The sequence below is a fragment of the Pithys albifrons genome, chromosome 10, assembly GCF_047495875.1.
Source record: "Pithys albifrons albifrons isolate INPA30051 chromosome 10, PitAlb_v1, whole genome shotgun sequence".
NCBI classification, from domain to species: Eukaryota; Metazoa; Chordata; class Aves; order Passeriformes; family Thamnophilidae; genus Pithys; species Pithys albifrons.
Genome location: NC_092467.1, coordinates 31,131,380 through 31,151,604, shown reverse-complemented (window position 1 = coordinate 31,151,604; position 20,225 = coordinate 31,131,380). Strand labels below are relative to the sequence as shown.

General features: G+C 43.6%; 2 protein-coding genes across 11 annotated transcripts in view; one reads left to right on the top strand and one right to left on the bottom strand.

Annotated features, from left to right (window-relative positions):
• The window catches only part of PATJ (PATJ crumbs cell polarity complex component), a 149,892-nt gene extending 144,908 nt beyond the window's left edge, over positions 1 to 4,984 (bottom strand). For 2 of the 10 annotated variants that reach the window (XM_071565887.1, XM_071565889.1), the window contains exons 1-2: positions 4,896 to 4,984; positions 4,152 to 4,346 (exon numbers count right to left, since the gene is read on the bottom strand). The gene's annotated coding sequence lies outside the window, so the exon portion shown is untranslated. Of the gene's footprint in view, positions 1 to 2,345; positions 2,595 to 4,151; positions 4,347 to 4,895 lie in introns of those variants that run through there. The other 8 variants (XM_071565885.1, XM_071565895.1, XM_071565891.1 and 5 more) reach the window with 5 other exon arrangements.
• Positions 4,985 to 5,091: 107 nt separating this feature from the next.
• On the top strand, positions 5,092 to 19,063 carry TM2D1 (TM2 domain containing 1). The gene is made up of 6 exons (XM_071565312.1): positions 5,092 to 5,413; positions 6,853 to 6,922; positions 9,515 to 9,623; positions 13,846 to 13,937; positions 16,978 to 17,051; positions 18,147 to 19,063. The coding sequence occupies exons 1-6, from the start codon at positions 5,285 to 5,287 to the stop codon at positions 18,255 to 18,257; spliced, it is 585 nt and encodes a 194-aa protein (XP_071421413.1). The 5' UTR covers positions 5,092 to 5,284; the 3' UTR covers positions 18,258 to 19,063.
• The last annotated feature ends 1,162 nt before the right edge of the window (positions 19,064 to 20,225 follow it).

Here is a 20,225-nt window from a genome sequence, read left to right as displayed (position 1 = left end):
GCTTCCTAAGGTTTTGTATGAAATCCCAAGACTTGGATCTTCTTCAAAAGCAGACTGAGGAAAAAGGAATTCCCCCATGCTGATGCCAGCAGAGGTCATCAGAAGAGCTGAAAGGTTTAAGTCTTCCATTGCCATCTGCCCCCTGCCAGACACTCCACTTGTCTGGAGATAAGGAGGACTCAACCCTGGAGCATCCCAGAGCCAGAGGGGAACACGACATCCCATGAGAAACATCTGCCCTCCACAAAGGGCTGCTGAGCGATGGGAATAAGGAGTTTCCTCCTGGGGTCTCAAGGAGGACATGGGTTGGCCAGGAGAGATTCTTCTGCCCATTTTTCCCCACCTACAACCATTTCTGCCCCACATCCTTCAATTCAGCCTCCAACAACTGGCATCCTTCCAGGAAAAGTCCTGCCTTGTGGGATGTTTTCCTCCCCACTCAGTCCGGCTGAAACCTTTTGGCACATTAGAATCCAAAAGTGTTACCCAACAGCTGCAATTTTCCAAAGGCTTCTAACACAGCCAACCAGAGCAGCTTGCCACAGGAACAGCTAAAGGTTCATCCCAATCCAAAGTCACCTTTCTGCACTAATGCAGTTGGAATTTTTCCTGGCCCTGTTATCAGGAGTGACTAATATGCTGCATATCATATTCCTCATCAGAGAGACCTCTGACTTGGAAAATGTCAGTCTCAGAGTTGATAAAAGCAAAAGCAAGGGAAAATAGGATTTGTTGGTGTGATCCTAATCCTAAATTGTCCTAACACAGCATCACCTGTAACTTCAGATATTCAAAATTATAGTTTACACACCATCAAGCGACTACACACTGTGAAAAAAACACTGTTCTAACACATACTTTGCTGTCCTACACGTTATGCTTCGTTTTCCTTGTAATGTACAGAAAAATTCAGTCCAACCAAGCATGGCATGTGCACACCATCCTGATGAAAATACCAAAAACCTGCTGCTCTGTGCAATGCTGCAAAATCTACAGCAATGTGGAGCAGCACCCACTGCCCCAGGCACTTGCAAGAAACAAATGAACACTTCTGTAAGTACCTGAACACAGACACACCACGTGTCTCCAGGGGACAGTGGGTCAAAACTAAATATTGCTAAAAATAAAAAAAACACTCTGTGGGCAACCTGAGTCAGCCCTGGTTTTACAGATGATCAGGGAGCAGAAGATGAGGAAAGCAAAGGAAGCCCAAACACTCTGCACCTGTGATTACCAGTCCCCATGCAGATCAAGGGCAGCCTTACTCACTCTCCAGGCATGCTTTTAACAAGCAGAACCTGAATTCCTGTGGACTTCAGCCCCTGGGGAAGTGCTGGTGTGTGTTCTCTGCTGTCTCACAGCAGGGTGAGCTCATGCCAGAGCTGCTCTCCATGAAGCAATAACACAGTCTCAGAAACCTGTTCTCACAAAGCTCATGGAATACTTGTTTTTAGAGCTCAATATTGTGATATTTGCCAATAAATCTTAAAGTTACTATGACGACTGTGTACATGATTAACAAATCACATGGGCAAACAGAGCATGGTTAGACCTGGAACCTTGGTCAACTTCTAAGATTCAAAAATTTACAAGAAACACCTGTTAATCACTGCTAAACAGTAAACACCTGCTTTAAGAACCTGCGGATTGACAGGCACTGATGGGAAGTGCTGAAACAAGTGTGTTACTTCCCTCCTCTCCTCATCATGACCCAGCTTCTCCAAGCAATGGAAACTGTTTGCACAACACCAGGATATCTCCAACGCCTTCAGAATCCATAGGGAGCCACACAGCTCTATCACATCCCTAACACAGCCTTGGTGTCAGGATGATGCCAAAGTCTCCAAGCCATGGAGTCTCTGGGTAAGTGCAGGTTGGTATCCTGCCCATGGCTGTCCTGGTCAAGGTGATGTGCACAGCAAGATACAGGTCGGGCACTGGAGAAACAGGAGATGGCTGAAAACACGCACAAAATCACAGAATGTTCCAGGCTGGAAGGGAGCACGGTGGGGCATCTGGTCCCCCTCCCTGCTCAAGCCGGGCCATCCCAGAGCACAAGACACAAGATTGCAACCAGACAGTTCTGGAGTATCTCCAGTGAGGAGACTCCAAACCCTCTCTGGACAATCCATTCAGTGCTTGGTCACTGCCCAGGAAAGAAGTTCTTCCTCGTGTCCAGGTGGAACTTCCTGTGCATCAGTTTCTGCCCCTTCCTCTTGTCCTGTTGCTCGGCTCCCCCGAGCAGAGCCTGGCTCCACCCTCTTGGCAGGTTGGAATATTTATGGCAGATAACTATAAATATTTACTACAATTATTTCCCACCCCATTTCGCTATTTATACACACATTTCACCCGAGGACAAACACCACCGCGTCCGGAGAGGGAGTAAGTCCTCCAGCAGAGCCCACTCTCCGTGTCCCATCCCATCGCAGCCCAGCGCGGTGGGGCGCGGTACCCGCGGTACCTGCGGGCGGGGGGCGATGTCCGGGAGCGGCGGATTCCGGGATGTCCGGGAGCGGCGGGATGGCCGCCGGCGCTCACCTGGGCGGAAGCGGGAAGCGAGGGGCGATCCCGGCTCACCTGCGGCGCAGGAAGCCGGGGCGGCGCGGCGGGAGAGCCACCTCCCTCCCGAGGGACGGCCGGGAGTCGGCCCCTCCCGGTCCCGCCGCACGGACAGACGGACAGCGCGCCGAGCCCACAGCGAGCCGCGCGGCTGAAACTTCAGAGCCCCAATTAACTTTTTAATCAGTTTTCCAGGTGATCCTGATCTGCCAGTGGGTTTGTAAATCACAGCGCTGTCATGCAGTTCTAACCTGTCACATAGTTCTAGGCTATCACGTGGCCACCGACCTCCCCAGCCAAGGCAAAACGCGCGTGGAAATACTGCAGAAAAGCTTGTTTTTCACTCTTTTGCGGGAAATCGGTGTCCAAACTTGATTTCCGAGCTGTTTCAAATTCCCCACGGAGGTGAAATGAGCTGTGCCCAGCATCAGCAGTGCAGCCCCTGCCACTTCACATAAAGGAATGGCCAAAAACACAGGCAAATGTGGCCTTGGATGGAGTTAAGGGATTGCACCGCGCCAGTGCCACTCCAAACAGCGCCCCAAAACTCACCAGGCCACTGTGGCTCCCAAGAAACACAGTGCAGTGCCCTCAATGGCAATACACCACAAGTTTTTTCCTCCAGCTAGTCACAAAATACAAGCAGGCACCATTTCAGTTGAAGGTATTGCGGGATCTGTCGGTGGTTTCTACCTCTGAAACTTGTATGTCAGCCTGCTTTCTGATTTTTCAAAAATTATATATGTATACAAACATAAAATAGTCAAAGTTGCCAAATACAATTTTGATTCCGCTACACAGTTTCAGGAGCTCCTCTGCTGTCCTCAATGCACAGGGTAAGGGCTACAGGAGATCTGGAAATCAATTTCTCGTAATTTCTGATTGATTTCCCCTCATTCTAGTGTTCTGTTTCACCGAACAGCAGCAGTTGCAGTAGAGCACAGGACACGCTAAGGACACACCACTTCATCCCCCTTTGTAAAAAACTCTGGCTCCGAAAGCCCAACTTCCCAGTCGTGACTCTCAGCTTTAATTAATGTGGCGCTCGTGAGAAGTGACAATTTTCTTGACAGTGATGAACAGCGAGTGGTGTATTTATCCACCCGAGAGACGCGCTGCAGACACAAGAGCCGGGCTCTTTTCCCATCAGTGCCCCTCCGTCTCCATCTCCCAGGGCCGAGTTCATCTCGGAGCACGCTCTGGCCCCGGCCTTTTGCTTCCAGTTGCTGAAAGGAGTATCAATTTTCATTTGCATCCTTTGCCTGCTGAACTCCAGGCTGCCAATTCAGTTTACACGAATCTCCCAAAAAGCTGTTAGATGGCAATATTTCACAGCGCTGGCTGGGCTCTTTGTCAGCCATCCACACATTTTAAATCTGCATTTTTAGGGATTCTTTGACTATCTGGGACCGGGACAAACCTTTGAGGGGTATTGACAGACTCCAGACAAGTCACCATTCACCAAAGTAATACCCAGTAAACCCAAAAGGCCTCCAGAAGGGCTGAGTAATGATGATGTTCTAATCAGTACTATCTCAGAGTTGCTTTTCCAGCTTTTTAGTCCAGTTTTGCAGTTTTTAGGACCCTACCTGTTTTTCAGGGAATGTTTCTTGAGCTGATGTAAACTTAGGACAGTGGTGCTGCCTCTCCTGGGTGTGTTTATCCCAAATGGTCTCTCCATCTCCTGTGAACAGCCTGGGATCCCCAGTAGCTCCTAAATGAAAACTGGCACCTTCAAACACCAGAAAAACCTGAGGCAGCCACACTAGAAAAGCATTAAATAACTGTAAAGGAAGTGAGAAAACAAAAAGGTTTGTAATCACCACAAAATGCCTTATAAAGAACACATGCTGATCAAGATAAAAGCTTGCCTTCTCCAGGCATGAGTTACTCATTTCAAAATTGAAAAGCGTTTTTTACAACGCAGCCACAGGTTTATATGAAAATAGAGTAACAATTTCTAACTATTTCCTTAACCGGAGTGCTGTGGGTGTGGCAGACAGAGTGTCAGCACTTCGGGCCCAGCCCAGGATAACCTGCTTTGGCAGGTGCTGACAGGGCACCCCCTTAACCTTTCCTGGGCTTTTAAAACTTATTTTCAAACTACCCAGAAAACTCCAGATACCACCAGGGACACCCACGAGTACCAACACCCACAGGTGCTACTTCAGCGGCTGGGCCCACATCACAGCCGGAGTGTGGCAGGGCGGGGAGGGTTTCCCTCACTGTGCCTCCCTCACCCTGCCCCGCCACACCCGCTCGGTTCAGGGCGCGTCGTGCCCGCGGTGCCATCACCCAAAGCAGCCCCAGCCCCGCTCCGAGAAGCTCCTCACGGTTTCTCACAGCTCTGCCCGGTTTCCCCCGCCATGCCCGCACCGCCCCGGGGCCGGGCCGCCTGCCGGCCACCATTTTAACTGAGGGCAGGCGCCGCCATCCTTACTGAGGGCACGACCCTCCAGTCCCGCCTTCGAACCCTGCGAGCGCCATCTTGGGTAAGGGCGAGCTCTGCCCTCAGCGCTGCCTCAGCAGCCATATTTAATGAGGTCACTCCTCCTCCCCTTCCCTAAAATCCCCCCCCAAAACTAAAACCCTAATCGCCCCTTCAGCACCCCACAAAAGCCGCGGGGTTCCCCCGGTTTGTCCTTCAGCCAGGGTTGCTCTTCTCGCGGCGCTGCCGCTGCGCTCCTCCCCGGGCGGGTCAGCTGACGGCGGCGGTGGCGGCATGGCCGCCCGGAGCGGCGCGGCTGTGGCGCGGCGGCGGCTGCTGTTTCTCCTCTGGTTCGCAGCCCTGGAGGCAGCGGCGGGTTCGGAGCCGCCGCTTAAGTGCGAGGAGCTGCGTATGGGGCAATATCCTGAGCGGCGCCGGGGCCGGGGGTGGGGGCCGGGGCGGTGGGCCCGGGGCGAGGTGAGGGGCAGCGCTTGTGCCCAGCCGTGAGGGGAAGGGGTGGTGAGGGCCGAGAGGTGCCTGGAGAGCTCAGGGAGCGACGCCCGAGGGGTCTGGGCTGGCAGGAGCGGGACGAGGCACCTCAGCCTGCAGGGCGAGAGGACATGGCCTCGAGCTGCGCCAGGACAGGGTCAGTTTGGACATCAGGAGGAATTTCTTTGCGGAAAGGGTGGTTAGACCTCGGAAGGGGCTGCCCAGGGAGGTGGTGTGGTCACTGCCCCTCGAAGGAAAGGGTGGATGTGGCACTCAGTGCTCTGGTCTAGCTGGCAAGGTGGTGTTCAGTGGCGATGATCTCAGAGGTCCTTTCCCACCTAATTGACTCTTGTGTTCCTGTGAGTCTGTCATTTTAGGGTGTGATTTCTGTGTGTGCCTTGGTGCAGGTTTGGGGTGTCTTTCCCATTTTCAAACAGAAAATTCCCTGGGATGAAAGACCTGTCTCCCCCACTGCTCCACCTTATTTTCTGCAGGGCTCTAGAGTGAGACATGGAGGCTTTGCCCTTTTATTAGGAAAAGGTGTTTCCCCCAGTGGGTGGTGGGCACTGAACAGGCTCCCCAGGGCAGCACAAAGGCTGACAGAGCTCCAGGAGTGTTTGTACAACGCCCCCAGGGACAGGATGGGATTGTTGGCATTGTTCCGTGCAGGGCAGGAGTTGGATTTGATGATCCCTGTGGGTCATTCCAGCTCAGGATATTCTGTGTTTTTATGCCCTGCAGGGCACAGGTGTTGGGCTCTACCTGTCAGGCTCCTGCTCTCCAAGGTGCCTCAAGCCCTGTTGGTTGGTGGCACTTGACAGTTATTGATGATCCAAAGTGTCAGGAAAGCAAACCTTGGAAACGCCAACTTCAACTCTTGCTTTACTTGGCCGTGGGAGCTGAGACCTCTGGAAGTCACTTCCCACTCAGTTTGTCTCTGCACCAAATTCCTGGTGTTTCAGAGGTTCATTTTTATGCGTTCTTGGAATTTTGCACGTTCCTGGAGATTTAATCTTCTCAACCAAACGCCGCAATTTCAAGGTATTTAAATCAGGGAAGAAGACTGGATGAGGCGTGTGCTACCTTGTTGCCTTCAAATACAGAGGCTGTGGCTGATAAATATTGTAGTTCCTTTAGGTAGTGCTGACTGCAGCACTAATTAAACGTGGGGCTTATGCGATATATTGGTGTATTAAATTGGATTAGCAGATTTGCTGCATGGTAGTGTGCTGTTCCTGTTTTGGGGGATGGGGAGGAACAAACATCAAGGTGCATCTGAAATCCTGGGGGTTTAAAGAGGGTGGAATAAATTACTGTTAAACCTGTTGTAGTGTTTGATATGAAAAATGTTTTCCTCAATTACCTGAACATATATGTGTGATGAGCCTAAAATAGACAATAGCACACAGGAACCAATGAATTGCACAAATCACACAGCATATGGTAAGGATTTCTAACTTATGTATTGATTAACTATGTTTTTTTCAAGGAAGTGTTCAATTTATGCATTTGTGTATCTGCTTGATGAGTCTTATAAAAGATGGGATTAGTAATACTATTAGACTGAAAACCCAAAACACTTGTGTGGATTGGTTGCTTTACTAAAAAAGGAATAAATACATTGTCTCTGATTGGTACATTTGTAAGTGAGGTTTCTGGTAAATCTCTTCAATGTATATTACATCCTTCAGGCTCTGTCCTGCACTACTGTGATTAAAACAAACCATTCCTGTCATACTGATTTTACATATAATTATTAGAAGAATTGACATGTGACAGAACAGCCTTCAAAATCTTCCAATTTTTGAGGTTTTTTTTTCCTTAAGGCAACGTGGTGCCTTCTGTTTTCACCAGGTTTTGCTGCATGAGGTTTTGAAAGCACATTTATGTGATGATAGTTCTGATGCACTTTGAAGTTCAACAGAAAAAGATCTTAAATTGATCACTTGGTTTTCTGCCTGTGTGTAACTTTTCTGATGTTCTCAGGCATTGAAATAAATGGTCTGTGTTTGACAGCAGTTCTGCTTTATGTACACTCACATTTAAAATCATGGAATCACAGCCTGGTTTGGACTGGGAGGCACCTCAAAGCTCAGCCAGTTCCACCCCCTGCCATGGGCAGGGATATGTTTTACTATCCCAGGTTGCTCCAAGCCCTATCCAGCCTGGCCTTGGACACTTCCAGGGATGGGGCAGCCACAAAAGACACGTGGGTGCTTCTTGTCTTTCATACTTTGCTTTCTCTAAATGTTGAGTGATTTTCTTCACTGGAATGCTCTGTGATAGTGATGGTGTTCCACATCATCCCAGATTAAAATACTGTCCAAAATTAATGAATCATAGAATGGATTGGGTTGGAATAGCCCTCTGAGATCAAGTCCAACCCTTGGTCCAACTCCAGTCCCTTTACCAGATCATGGCACTCAGTGCCACGGCCAAGCTCAGCTGAAAAACCTCCAGGGATGGGGAATCCACCCCCTCTCTGGGCAGCCCATTCTAATCCCTGAGCACTCTCTCTGCAAAGAATTTTTTTCTGATTTCCAACTTAAATTTCCTCTGGCAGAGCTTGAGCCCGTGCCCCCTTGTCCTATTGCTGAGTGCCTGGTTTTATTCAGTGTTTACATAATATTTTACATTATGTTTCTGACTATAAATGGCCATTTAGTGGGCAAAAAGAATATTACATGATTTGAGGTTGATCACAACTCAGATTATCAGTTGTTTAACTAATTACCATGGGATTGTATTTAATACACTACACTTTGGAACAGGAGATAATCTTCAGAATAGAGCAAGTTGCTAAATTAATTAATGTTGTTTTCTTTGTGCAGCATTTTTACACACGGAGCAGTTTTTAGATTGTCCCCACAGTATTTGAGTTGCTTTTAAAATCAGTATAACTTAAGTAATAAAAATTTGGTTTCTGGACCATGCTTGGAGCACCACAGTTCCTGAACTCCTTTCTGGGATCCACCCCCCAGACAAATGGCTTTAATTCAAAGCATCAAAGTGGTGTCTTTGAGTAGCAGGTTTGGAGTTTCTGGAGTGAGATTGAGAAGAAAATTGTGTCTTTGTCTATATCAATATATGTGCTGAATTTCTTTTAAGTAACAGAAGGCACTGCTTTCTTTGCTTAATTTTTTTACAGGAGGGAATGTATTTTTTTTTGTATTTTCCTTAGATTAGGCAGATTGATCAGTAGCATAAATGTAAGGCTTTATAGCACTTAAGTCCAAGCATAAATGAAATATTTTTTTGTCTGTATGCAGTATGGAAAGCTATTAAAAAATCCAACTCTTGCCTGTGGGTATTATGGGAAAATCTGGAAGGAAATATTGAACCTGTCTTGGAATTAACCAACAGGACTCACAAGCCCTGAAAACTGATAGAAAGTGCATAAAGATCTGTGTTTTTTCCTTTTAAAACAACAGACTTCACCATTACTGAGTGACTGCCACTCTGGTAATACATTGCAAACTTTTAGCAGGTGTCACTTTCTGCTCCAATTTCCACTTTGATTCTCCTAAGAGTCCAGAATAATGGAATAATTTGGGTAGAAAGAGACTTCAGGAAGTTGTATAGCCCAGCCTCCAGCTCAAAGCAGTGTTGGCATTGAATTCCCACCAGGTTGCTCGGGGCTTTGTGCAGTCAGACCTTGAAGACCTCCAGGGATGGTGATGACATGACTTTTCTGAGCACCTTGTTCCAATATTTGACTGTTCTCAAGAGGACAATGTTTTCTGTATGTCAGGTTATGATTTCTCATTGACTCATATTGAAGCCAGAATGGGAATTGGAACAGAATTAGGGCAGCAATTAGGTTTGTATATTTTGCTTAATATTTAGCAAGGAAAAATACAAGTTGGTCATAGGACTGGCTTAAAAAAATATTTTTAAACAAGTAATATGTGTGTGAACTGTGCTTTGTATCAAGACTGTTGTACAGTAGAACTTAATTTGTTTCACTTGTGTCTTGCCAGAAAAATGCTATGATTGTCAGTTACTACTCAATTTCAAATAATTTTTTGTCCTCAGTTCAGTGTCTGCCAGCACCAAATATTACTTGCAAAGATCACCTTGGCATAGAAAAAGTCTTTACAGGACATGAAGTTGGATTTTACAAGCCTGTTGAGTGTCGCAATGTGTAAGTACTCACTGGGGTTTGGGATCTCTGTTTTCTCACTGATGTTTTTCTACAATCCTGTGATGTGTTGACAGAAGGAAAAAGAGAAGTGAAATAGAACCATACAGATGTTGCCCGGTAGCTCATCCTCTAATAAACACTGTGAGGGTGCAGCACAAAGTCCTGGAATGGTTTGGGTTGGAAGGGACCTTAAAGGTCGTCTCTTTCCAACCTCATGGGCAGGGACACCTCCCACTAGACCCAATTACTCAAAACATGCATGTTCATAAGTGAATCTGTCTGCCTGCACATTTTTTTGTTGTTTAGTTACATTGGTGTCTGTGCTTTACCTTAGTATTTTAGCTTTGCTTTCCTTAGTACTCCAGCCTGGCAAAATTTTTCCCCAAATGCCAAGGCCACGTTTCACATGTCCTTAAATCAGCACAGCTGCTGAAGGAGCTGTTGGGAACATCCCTCCATCCCATCCCCTTCCCTGACAGACCCCACAGCATCAGGGAACTGCTCTGGGTTGTGCTAACTTGGATGAGTTCCCCAGTTTGAGTCTCAGTTCAGAGGCTTCCAGTGCTTGTGCCAGCACAAGGGTGAGGGGGACTCAAGGGTAACAGAGGAGAAGGCAGGGCTGGACTGGGCTCCACAACAGTTTGCGGAGTGCCTGGAGCTGCAGCTGAAGTTACAGTGTGCAGGAATGTTAGAGGAGCTTCAGTCTCTCCAGTTCTTCCAAAAATCTCTTTAGGAGGAAGTGTTCTCTGTTTTTAAACAACTTTTGTATGTAATAAAACCCTCTGTGTCTTCTAAGAGCCTGTTTGTGGTACGTGAATGATGGACGTGGTTTTTCTAAAAGCACATTGTGAGTGATGGAGAGCTCTGGATACCAATAAATGTTCCAAGTGGCCAATGCTGATGATCAGCCAGCACCTGTCAGGACCATTTGTTTCTTCTTCACACTGGAATCTTTTATCCTCCTGGAATCCTTGGAAATTAAAACTCCAGTAATACTCACTGAGTATTCCTTACCACTCTGGTGTGGTAGTTACTGCTCAATAATTTGTTTAGCTTAGAAGTACAGCTCTGCCTCTTAGTTTCATAAATATTTTCTCTGTGTTTAGACTTCTCAGCAGTCAAAGCTCAGCAAACTGTAGAAAACATATTATTACCTCTAATCAAATTTAAATGCTTCAAACTAGACCTCAGTCACATTTTTATCCAGAAACAATTTTCTTTCACTCCCATCTGTGATGGGGACTGAGAAGAGGATGAGCTATACTAGTTTAATAAAATTGCTTCCTCTTTGGTTTAGATGGTAGTTCTGATGTTTGGAGTGTTTTTATATACACAAATATTTGGTTTAATATATTTTCTAGAAATGTTTAATTTAGCAATTAAAACCCAAACCTGCAGGCAGAAGGATGTCATTTTTCTTACGATGTCTCTAACTTGGTCACCATGATTATTTATGGTGAATAATCAGTGGCTACACTGCCGAAAGAACTTGCTGGGGCTTTTCCAGTCCTGGGTTGCTCATATGGCAGAAAGGGAAGAACATTCTTTTGGGCTGAACCTCCAGTAAAATACAGCTGTGAAAAGAAAGAGTTACACAAGCTTGTCCTTGCTGAAGTCCCCAAACTAGTTAAAAATGGCAGCAAGATTAATATCACCATCCTTCATCTGTACACTTGTTTAAAAAGTGGTTCAATTACTGATAGACCTTTTCTAAGGCACTTTGAATGTTACCTAAGTGTTTGAAACATTATTTTAAGCAGGAATCTCCAGCTTAATATTACAATAATAGCCCTGCCCTTTCTCCTGCCTTTTGGAGATTTTCCAGCATCTTATCTGAGTTTTGATGGAAACTGTAACTGTCTTCTGGCAGAAATAACTGCACATCATTTAACCAGAAAATTAGTTTGAGAAGGCAGGATTGTCCTAGCACGGGGACAGCAGGTAAATCTATCCCCAGCTTTTGAAAAGGACAAATCAGCAAGATGTTCTTAGCCAAAACTGTAATTTAGATAACAGTTCTGGGATCCAGTTATTTTAGAGCAAGACCAGGAGGTGTGGTGTGTTTGTTTGTAAGTGGATGTGTAAAGTTCAGTTGCTCCTAGTAATAATTCAAGGAAAAGCATGTGAGAACTGGAAAGGAAGCTTCAGCAAAGAAGTACTGGGAGTCAAGATTGCTTAGGTTTGGCTTTAATTTGATGTTCTGGAGGTAAATCTTATTTTTTGGCCAAATTCTACAATCCCCCAGATCGGCCCTCTATAATGGATTTTGCTTAATATGCACAGACCCTGATTCTGAGCACTTCAAATGTCCATTGTCCAAGCATTGCCATTCCATGAAATGGTGATCTTTGAAATACGTAAGGCTCAGTGTGGAGAGGTCTTTGAGCGGAGCTGAGAGATCCCAAAGAGTGACCCACAGCAGTACCTGATATTATCAAGTGCTGAGGAAGAGGTGGAAGGAAAAGTTTCTAATATGGTTTCTGGAAGAAAGTTATACAGAAAAAATGAAGGTTGGATGATGCTGAGAAGCAAAAAAAAAATCAGAAGAGGAACTGAAGAGAAAACCCGTCTTTTACCCAATTGTAGAAAATCCTTCAGATGCCTGAGATGTGTCATTTTCCTACTCACTGGTTTAGTTTTCAGTGCATGTTTTTGTCTGAAAGAGGAAGACAAAGGAACCACAAAGTGGATGCAGCCTTGTCACAGTGTTCTCATGCTTCCCCTTCAGACTGGATTTCTCCTCCCTGTCAGTTTGATGTTGGTGAGGGCACAGACTGCTCCGCTTTTAAAAACATCTCAGTGCATAGGCAAGTGCTCAGTTCATTACTAGTTTGGATCAGGAGCATCTCAAATTAAACCATATTCCCATTTTTTATATAATAGTTCTTTTTTATGCTTTAGTGTCCTTCAGCTGTTGACACTTTGTAGCTGATAAACAATTTCCAACAGTTTATTTCAACGTTTAAATAAACCCATTAGTGTTCTTTACAGTGGAAACAAGGCAGTTCTAAGGCTGCTAATTTATGTTACTTTTGGTTCTGGGAATGCCCACGGTGTTCTGTGTTGCTAATAAACACCAAATAACAAATACTGAGGTAAGAGTCATGATTTAATCACTTAATGTTGCCATTATGTCTTAAAGTCAGTAAATCTAAATAATAAGCAAAAAGGTAGACCTTTACTTGGCATTGAAAATGCTTAATAAAGGTGCTTGGACTTTTGTCAGCTGCTGTCTTTTTGAAACTCTGTTTTATTCAACTGTCAACCAAGAGTTTAATTTGGGCCTATTAAATAATTGCTGGCACGTAGTAGTGCACATATCAAAACAGTGTATTATTGAATATTTTTAAGTTCTAATTACATTTGGGTTTGCTTTTCAGAAGCTCTCTGTTCACTGAGGCAGCAAGTTGTGGTACTGAGAGCAATACCTTTTTAGCTCCCTTATTAATGTAAAGTTCCCATCAGCAGGGACTGCAGTTACAGGTGGTTTGGTGGCTGCATCACTCCAGCTGTTGGCAAGAGTGGTGCCAATTAGGGCACATCTCAAAAACTCTGTTGTATCTGTTTGTTTTGTGTGACTAACCGTGGGAAGCTGAACTTCAGAGTCCCCCTCCACCCCTGTGCATCTTTGTACAGTCAACAGTTCTTCTCATTGGGAGTTTGTGCCATTTGGAGTGTAGTGAGGGGATACATGACTTGCTCTTTTTGCTGAATCCTTCCTGCAGCCTCTTCAGCCAGTGGCCATGGGTCATTTCTCCCTCAGATCTCGTTGCAATTACTGTCTCTGCAGACACCTCACCTGTCTGTCCCTCTCCATTTGGCTGCGTGTGAGACTGATGCCTGCAGACAGTATTCCCACACCTCTGGCTTCCTGGGGCTGTCTCAGTAGGGCTGCACTGGTAGGAAGTGCTCTGTGAAACTGGGGATGCATCAGCAACTGAATTATGTCTTGACAAGAAATCATCATTTACTTTCAGAATAATCTGTATTCTGCAAGAGTGCACTCGAGTTGCAGCAGCTGAGGTTGCTTTATGGGGGATGCCTTCTCAGTTTGAAAGCTTAGCATTATCAATTCTGTGGCCATTAATTGAAGATAAATAACAAGTCTGTTGGGTTTTTTTAAAAATGAAGCAGCAGGAAAATGAGTCACTACTTTAATAGTCAAAAGTATGAGTGGATATATTTTGCAGTCATTATCTGCATTGCTTGTTTCTTTTGGCAGAAATGGATACTCCTACAAAGTGGCAGTGGCTCTGTCCTTATTTCTTGGATGGTTGGGTGCAGATAGATTTTATCTAGGCTATCCTGCATTAGGTAAGTTCATTCCTTATTTTTTCTTTGAGGTAAAGCTTGTTGTTATGACTGAATTGTATGTGTATACTCATATTTTTAGGTAATGAAGACTGGCAGTCATAATTTTAATATTTACAACTAGAATCCTTACTTTATTGTCAAGTAAGGTAAAGTGCTGCATTATCCTCAGCCTGCTCTTCTGTTGGAGTGGTGACAAATGGATATAGAGTTGTCCAACAGATAAAATCCAAATAAGCAAACACAGTTATTGCTGTTCATGGTTTTGCTTTGCACTGATGTTCCCCACAGCACTCTTTGGGAGGCACTGCAACAGAAGTGGGTTTGACTCACATGCCAGCTCCTTAAATGAGGCTTGATTTTACCTGGGAAATAGTGGACAAATTTACAGTAAACCTGGTGTTTTGGGAGATGGCATTTATTCTGGGAAATGCATGGCTTCAAGATAAATCACACTGTTAACAGCAGCTCTCCAGAAGCTGGGACTTCTAATAGGATCTCTCTCTGGTTAGTATTTTTAGGACCTGATTCCCAGGATGATGTTGCCACTGACTTTTAAATGGTTAATATTTAAAAAGACTGTATGTTAGAACTACTTTCACTGGCTTTTTTTCTGAGCTGGACAGAGGGAGTAAATTAAGTGTAGGTAGCATGGAGAAATGACTTGGAAAAAGCTCTATGTGTTCCTGTCACTTCAGTTAGGAATTTTGAGTTCCTGCCCATTAAATGCAAACACTTGCTTTTTTAATGACATTATCTGTCCTTCTCAGTAATCTTGTGTTAACATTTATGTCTTTTATCCCTGAGATTCTGTGATTAGCACTTTCTCCACCTATTTCACAAAAAGATACATTTTTGGAAGCTGTCAATAAGCTGCATCTTTTTATTATGCAACTGGATTTGCAATAGAAATTTGCAATAATTATTCTGTAATATATTGTAGTAATAAAGGTTTATAAGTCCTTAATTCTCACATGGACATTCTTTATGGCTCATACTTTAACCCTCCTGGAACATACTGTAGCCAGTAGCCAAAGGTAAAACCTAAAATGAAACCCTTTCAAAGCCAAGTTTTCACTCTTTCGAAAGGTAAAGAAGACAAAAGCAAATAGGTAAGAGTAGAAAAGAATAAAAGAATAAAAATGAACACATTGGATTCCTTGACAGTGGCTGATGGGGGACTTTTTAGGTTATCCAGGCCTTGGCAAAAAGTGGTTAAGAAAGGTTAATGGCATTCAAATATTTTTTGCAGGTGTAGTGAAGAGTGTAAATGCTGGTTTGATTTATTTTTTTCCATTTCTTTTGCATGAAGAGCACACAAATACAAACAAACTATTGAGTATGAAGAAATCAGGAAGGCACCCTCTTCCTCTCCCACACTGTGAACTAAACCAGCAGTTATTACTGCAGAAGAGCACTGTTTTTTCCCTCAATGCTTCAGAGTGGTTTATTTTCTCAGTGTGATCTGCTGGTGGGGAGGGAAGTGAGGAGGAATTAAAAAAAAAGAACTTTACCCCGCACTCCAGAAGTAAATGCCAGGTTCAGAAACACTTCTCCATCCAGCTCAAGTGAACTGGAGCTGCTGCTGGAACCAGCAATGGTCAGAGGCCTGCTGAGTTCCTAAAATACCAGCTGGTAAGTTCAGTGGGCAGACAGACCTTCACTGGACCAGGTTACCCAGAGCTCCATCCAGCCTGTCCTCCAACATTTCCAGGGATGGGGCAGCCACAGCTTCTCTGGGCACCTGTGCCAGGGCCTGCCCACCCTCACAGTCAGAAATACACATGGGCTTCCCTTCCAGTCACCTGGAAGACCATCCAGATACTTCTCTTTCATCTTCTTGGTCGTGACGAGTTTTTCCCTGTTCTCTGCTGTGTTGCAGAGATTATAAACTCTCTCCCTGGAGTTTAGTTCCATCTTGTCAGCTGTGGAGCTGTATCCAGGCAGTGGGATGTTCTTCCTGCAGTGTGGATTCAACTATTCCCCTCTTCTTCTCCATTACACCCTCATAAACAGGGCTGGGGGAGAGGGGGTGGTTTGTGGCACGTGTTACTGCTTTGGAGAGAGGGAGTAATGCAGATGTTTTACTGAAGGAATTCTTAACAGACAGTCAGCCATAGGACAAGGGGGCACAGGCTCAAGCTCTGCCAGGGGAAATTGAAGTTGGAGATCAGAAAAAAATTCTTTGCAGAGAGAGTGCTCAGGGATTGGAATGGGCTGCCCAGAGAGGGGGTGGATTCCCCATCCCTGGAGGTTTTTTAAGCTGAGCTTGGTCGTGGCACTGAGTGCCATGATCTGGTAAAGGGACTGGAGTTGGACCAAGGGTTGGACTTGATGATCTTGGAGGTCTTTTCCAACCCAATCCATTCTGTGATTCTATATAGTCCTCAGTGTATTATGTTTATTGCACAAGAATTTATTGATACTAAGAAAAATAAATTTTAAGACAACCTCTTTCTTCTGAAGGCATTTTCCAAATAAAGTCTGCCTTGCAGGGTATCTTCCTATGAAACATTTATCTGGTATTTTCTATAAATCTTTCAGTTATTTGTAAAAAATAACACTTTTGGATACCAGTTAAAAGTGAGTATTTGTATATTTTTATATAAATTAAAAATAAATTCTTATTTCAGCAAAAATAAAAAAGTTTTGCAAAGGGTGTTTTCCAAAGTTGCATGTTCTGAAAATCAATTCATAAGTAAATTTTGCAACTCAAGGTGGGCTTTTTCTGTCTGTACCTCAATCAAAGGAATATTTCAGTAACTTTGTTATCAACATTTGCCTTTGTTTGTTTAAGAATACAGATCTGTTAAAAAAATTGTTAATGTTTGAAATCTTTTAACTCTATTCAGGATGTAGAAATAGGAATATGTGGTTTGGTTTTCCCTCCTGATAATTAAAGATCTTCAACTGTAGGCCTATTTATATACAAATATATATGTAATGGGAAGGGGAGAGAGTTGAGATGAGATTGCCACCAGAAACATGTGAACTTTATAGTGGCTACTTAAAGTTGCAGTTAAATTTAAATTTTGTTTTTCAGGTTTGTTAAAGTTCTGCACTGTAGGATTTTGTGGAATTGGGAGCCTAATTGATTTCATCCTTATTTCAATGCAGGTAAGTCAGGGCTTTCAAATACAAATCTGTGGTTGTTGAGGCTGTGATTTGATTGCTAATACTTTATTAGCATTTTAGCCTAAAGAGCCTTTGGGTATTGAAAAATCAAGGCATTTGTTTTGGCTCCATGTGGAGATTGATGTTGTAGAATATAGACCCAAAATACCAATATATTTGCTGTTGGAATTAAAAATTAGATTATCTATAAATACTTATAATAAAGAGCACTACAAATTCACTTTATCAGAACCTGTAAGCTTTTTATGTGACACTGTGTTGGACTGAGCATGATTTTCTGCCTCTCCTCCAAATGCAAGGCCCAGATCACCTGAGAGCTGTAGGATCATGAGGGTTAAATCCCCAGCTGGAGTGACCTCTTGTGACATCATGATATCACCCATTTGTCTTATTCTATAGTGCCACCATTTAGCATAAATTGCAAACTGCCTTTCATGAACTTAAACTGCATTGTGGATGTAGGAGTTGTTCTGTGGGTTTACAGGAAAATATTTTGAAATTGAGCATCTCTGTGTATGTCTCTTCTGTGCAATCTCCAATTCCTTTCTATACTATCGCAGTGATCTTTCCTGAGAGCACTCACAGATCCAGCTGAGAGCATCTTTCATCTCTCATTCTTGATCTCCCTGGTGACCCCACATCAATTTAGCACTTCTAGAACAAAAATTCCATGATCATCTCTCCTTCTCTTCATTCCTTACCTGTGCAGCATTTCAAAGACACTTGTCATCAGCCTAATTCTGTGCTGCCGACCCTTCTTTGTTCAAGCAAAGTGCTTTGGAGCCCCCTCATTTGTCAGCCTGATTCTGTGCCTCAAATCCTCCCCGGATTAACAGGGTCCCTGTGCCTGGCTGTGGAATGTGCTTGATAAGAAGCCCAAGGGAAATGTTCCTTCTGAGACACTGCTCGCTAAAACAGTTAAACTGCAGCATAACTTCAAAATAAATCTAGTTTCTGTTTGACTAATTAAGCATGACTAATTTTATGATGGGAAAATTAGCAGTAATTGAGACATTAGCACAAAGTATATATTTCACTTCATGTTGAAAAGTCTTGGTTCCTTTTTTCCTCCTGCAGATCGTTGGACCCTCGGACGGCTCCAGTTACATTATAGATTATTACGGGGCGAGGCTCACCCGGCTCACCATCACCAACACAACCTTCAGGAAAATGCAGACCTACCCCTGACCCTGGCACGGAGTGCCACAAATCCAGAGGTGCAGTTTGTTTGCACAGCTGGATCCAGTCGTCCACTGGAATTGCTGAGGACTCCTTAATTACGCTTCATCAGAACGGAATATTAAATGGACCTTGAACTAAGATGATAAAATAGGAAAGTTCCTCAAGTGAAAGAATTTACCTCAAAGATGTAACTCTGTGGCTGCTCTGTTTCTGTGAGCACACAGGTTCTTGCTAAGTTATATCATTTGTGAAATGTGCAGACATTGCAGTTTGCACTGATGTTCTGTGTCTGTAAGAATAAATTAGAGTGTTACAGAGAACTGGAGAAAGAAGAACTGTCCTGATACTCAGTCCATTGAAACTGGTAAAGAGTTTTAGCATGGATTACAGTTGGGGTCTGTCCTCATAACTCTGCGTGGCAGTTTGGAAATTAACTTCAATATCCCAAACGACACAAACTTTCTTTCTTCCCATCCTGTTAAAATCCAAATGACCCCAAGTCTTGTGCTGGTGTATCCTGTGAAAGTCTCTTAATTGAGTTAATTACTTCTGTAAAGCTTGAAGACAAATTTTGGTCAAATAGCAAAATTGGTCAGTGCTGATCAACAGTAAAAAATATGGATGAATAAAAAATAGAACCATAGTTGACACACGGCAAAATGTGAGGGTGGATGTTGATGTGCCCCGAGGTTAGAAAAGGAAATAATCGTTCTGCTTATTTTGATTTTTTTCTTTCCTCCTTTGCAACCATCCACAGTGAAATAAGTACCTTCTTTTTCTGAAAATAAATTGGTGCATGTGTTTGACAGCCACAGAGTGTCAAAAGAGTGAATTCTTTGTACTAATAAAGCCCTTAAAAGGTTCTTTTTTTGGATCACTTGCATTTCTGTGAAATAAATTCGGTGTCCCTTCAAAGTCATTTGACCAAAGTCTTTAGGACAACTAAGATTTCCCATGATGTTCCTTTAAAGAAAAGTATATACACAGAGAGACAGAAAACAGAATATTCACATTATTTGACCAATTTTAAACATTCCCTTTACCCTCTAAGGAAAACTGGGAGTCACTGAGTAAGAAATCCATGGGATAGAAACTGTAGTCTCGATTTGTTCAAAAATTTGGGCTATTCTGTTTTTCAGCTGAAACTTTCAAAATGTTACAACGTGTCCACAAAGGGTATGCAAAGGGAGTTACCAAAAATGAGATTCCTAAATTGATTTTTAAAGCACAATTTGTGATTTTTGGTCTCGTTTTTAGCCCCTATTAAGCCCGTGCACAGAAAGCTTTGTAAAGAAATCCTGTTCTTTTCCAAATTAGCGTAACCTGCCATATCACGTAATGAGAATAAACCACAAGGAATACTTTGTGCTTAACGTTAATTCCTTCCTTCACGCAAGAAAGATGTGGTTTTGGAATATTTCCTACCATGCATTTTACTTGTGGGTTCAAAGAGACAAGAACACTCTGTTATAGCTCCCTTCCCTTGCCTGATATTTGTTGTACCTCCCTTTGGTCTCTCTCACTGAATGCTCTTTGTGCACGTCAGTTTTGTTCCCTGAAATACTTTGAAAAACAGACAGGAAGTAGGTGGAAAAGAGATGTTTGAATCAAATAAAATATCCCAGCTAAGATCAAACTCTGACTTGTCTGCTTTTTGTTTTTTCACCCTGAAGCTGGTAATGAAGCTGTGAAAATAGGAAAATGTCATGGATGTTATAATAAAAAAATAGCCTTGGGCAACTTCTCAGACAAAACACCATTCTAAAATGTGTCTCCAAGTGTACAAGAAGCAGAGGGCTTGATTTGGTGATTTCAGCAGTCCATCTTGTGCTTAATTATCTGTAAAAGAATCTGGGAGCTATTTTATTAGAATCAGATGAAAATAAAATTAGTTGCAAGGTCCATCAGATAGTTTGTTAATCCCAGAAGCCAAGTAGCCAGCAGAGAGAAAAATGTGCTACTCCACGTTGCAGT

Bases quoted from the DNA above. Each gene is read 5' to 3' on its own strand.
- TM2D1 (XM_071565312.1), top strand. From the start codon at position 5,285: ATGGCCGCCCGGAGCGGCGCGGCTGTGGCGCGGCGGCGGCTGCTGTTT. The intron at 5,414-6,852 runs CCTGAGCGGCGC...ACCTGAACATAT, and splicing joins AGCTGCGTATGGGGCAATAT to ATGTGTGATGAGCCTAAAAT. The intron at 6,923-9,514 runs GTAAGGATTTCT...TTTTGTCCTCAG, and splicing joins CACAAATCACACAGCATATG to TTCAGTGTCTGCCAGCACCA.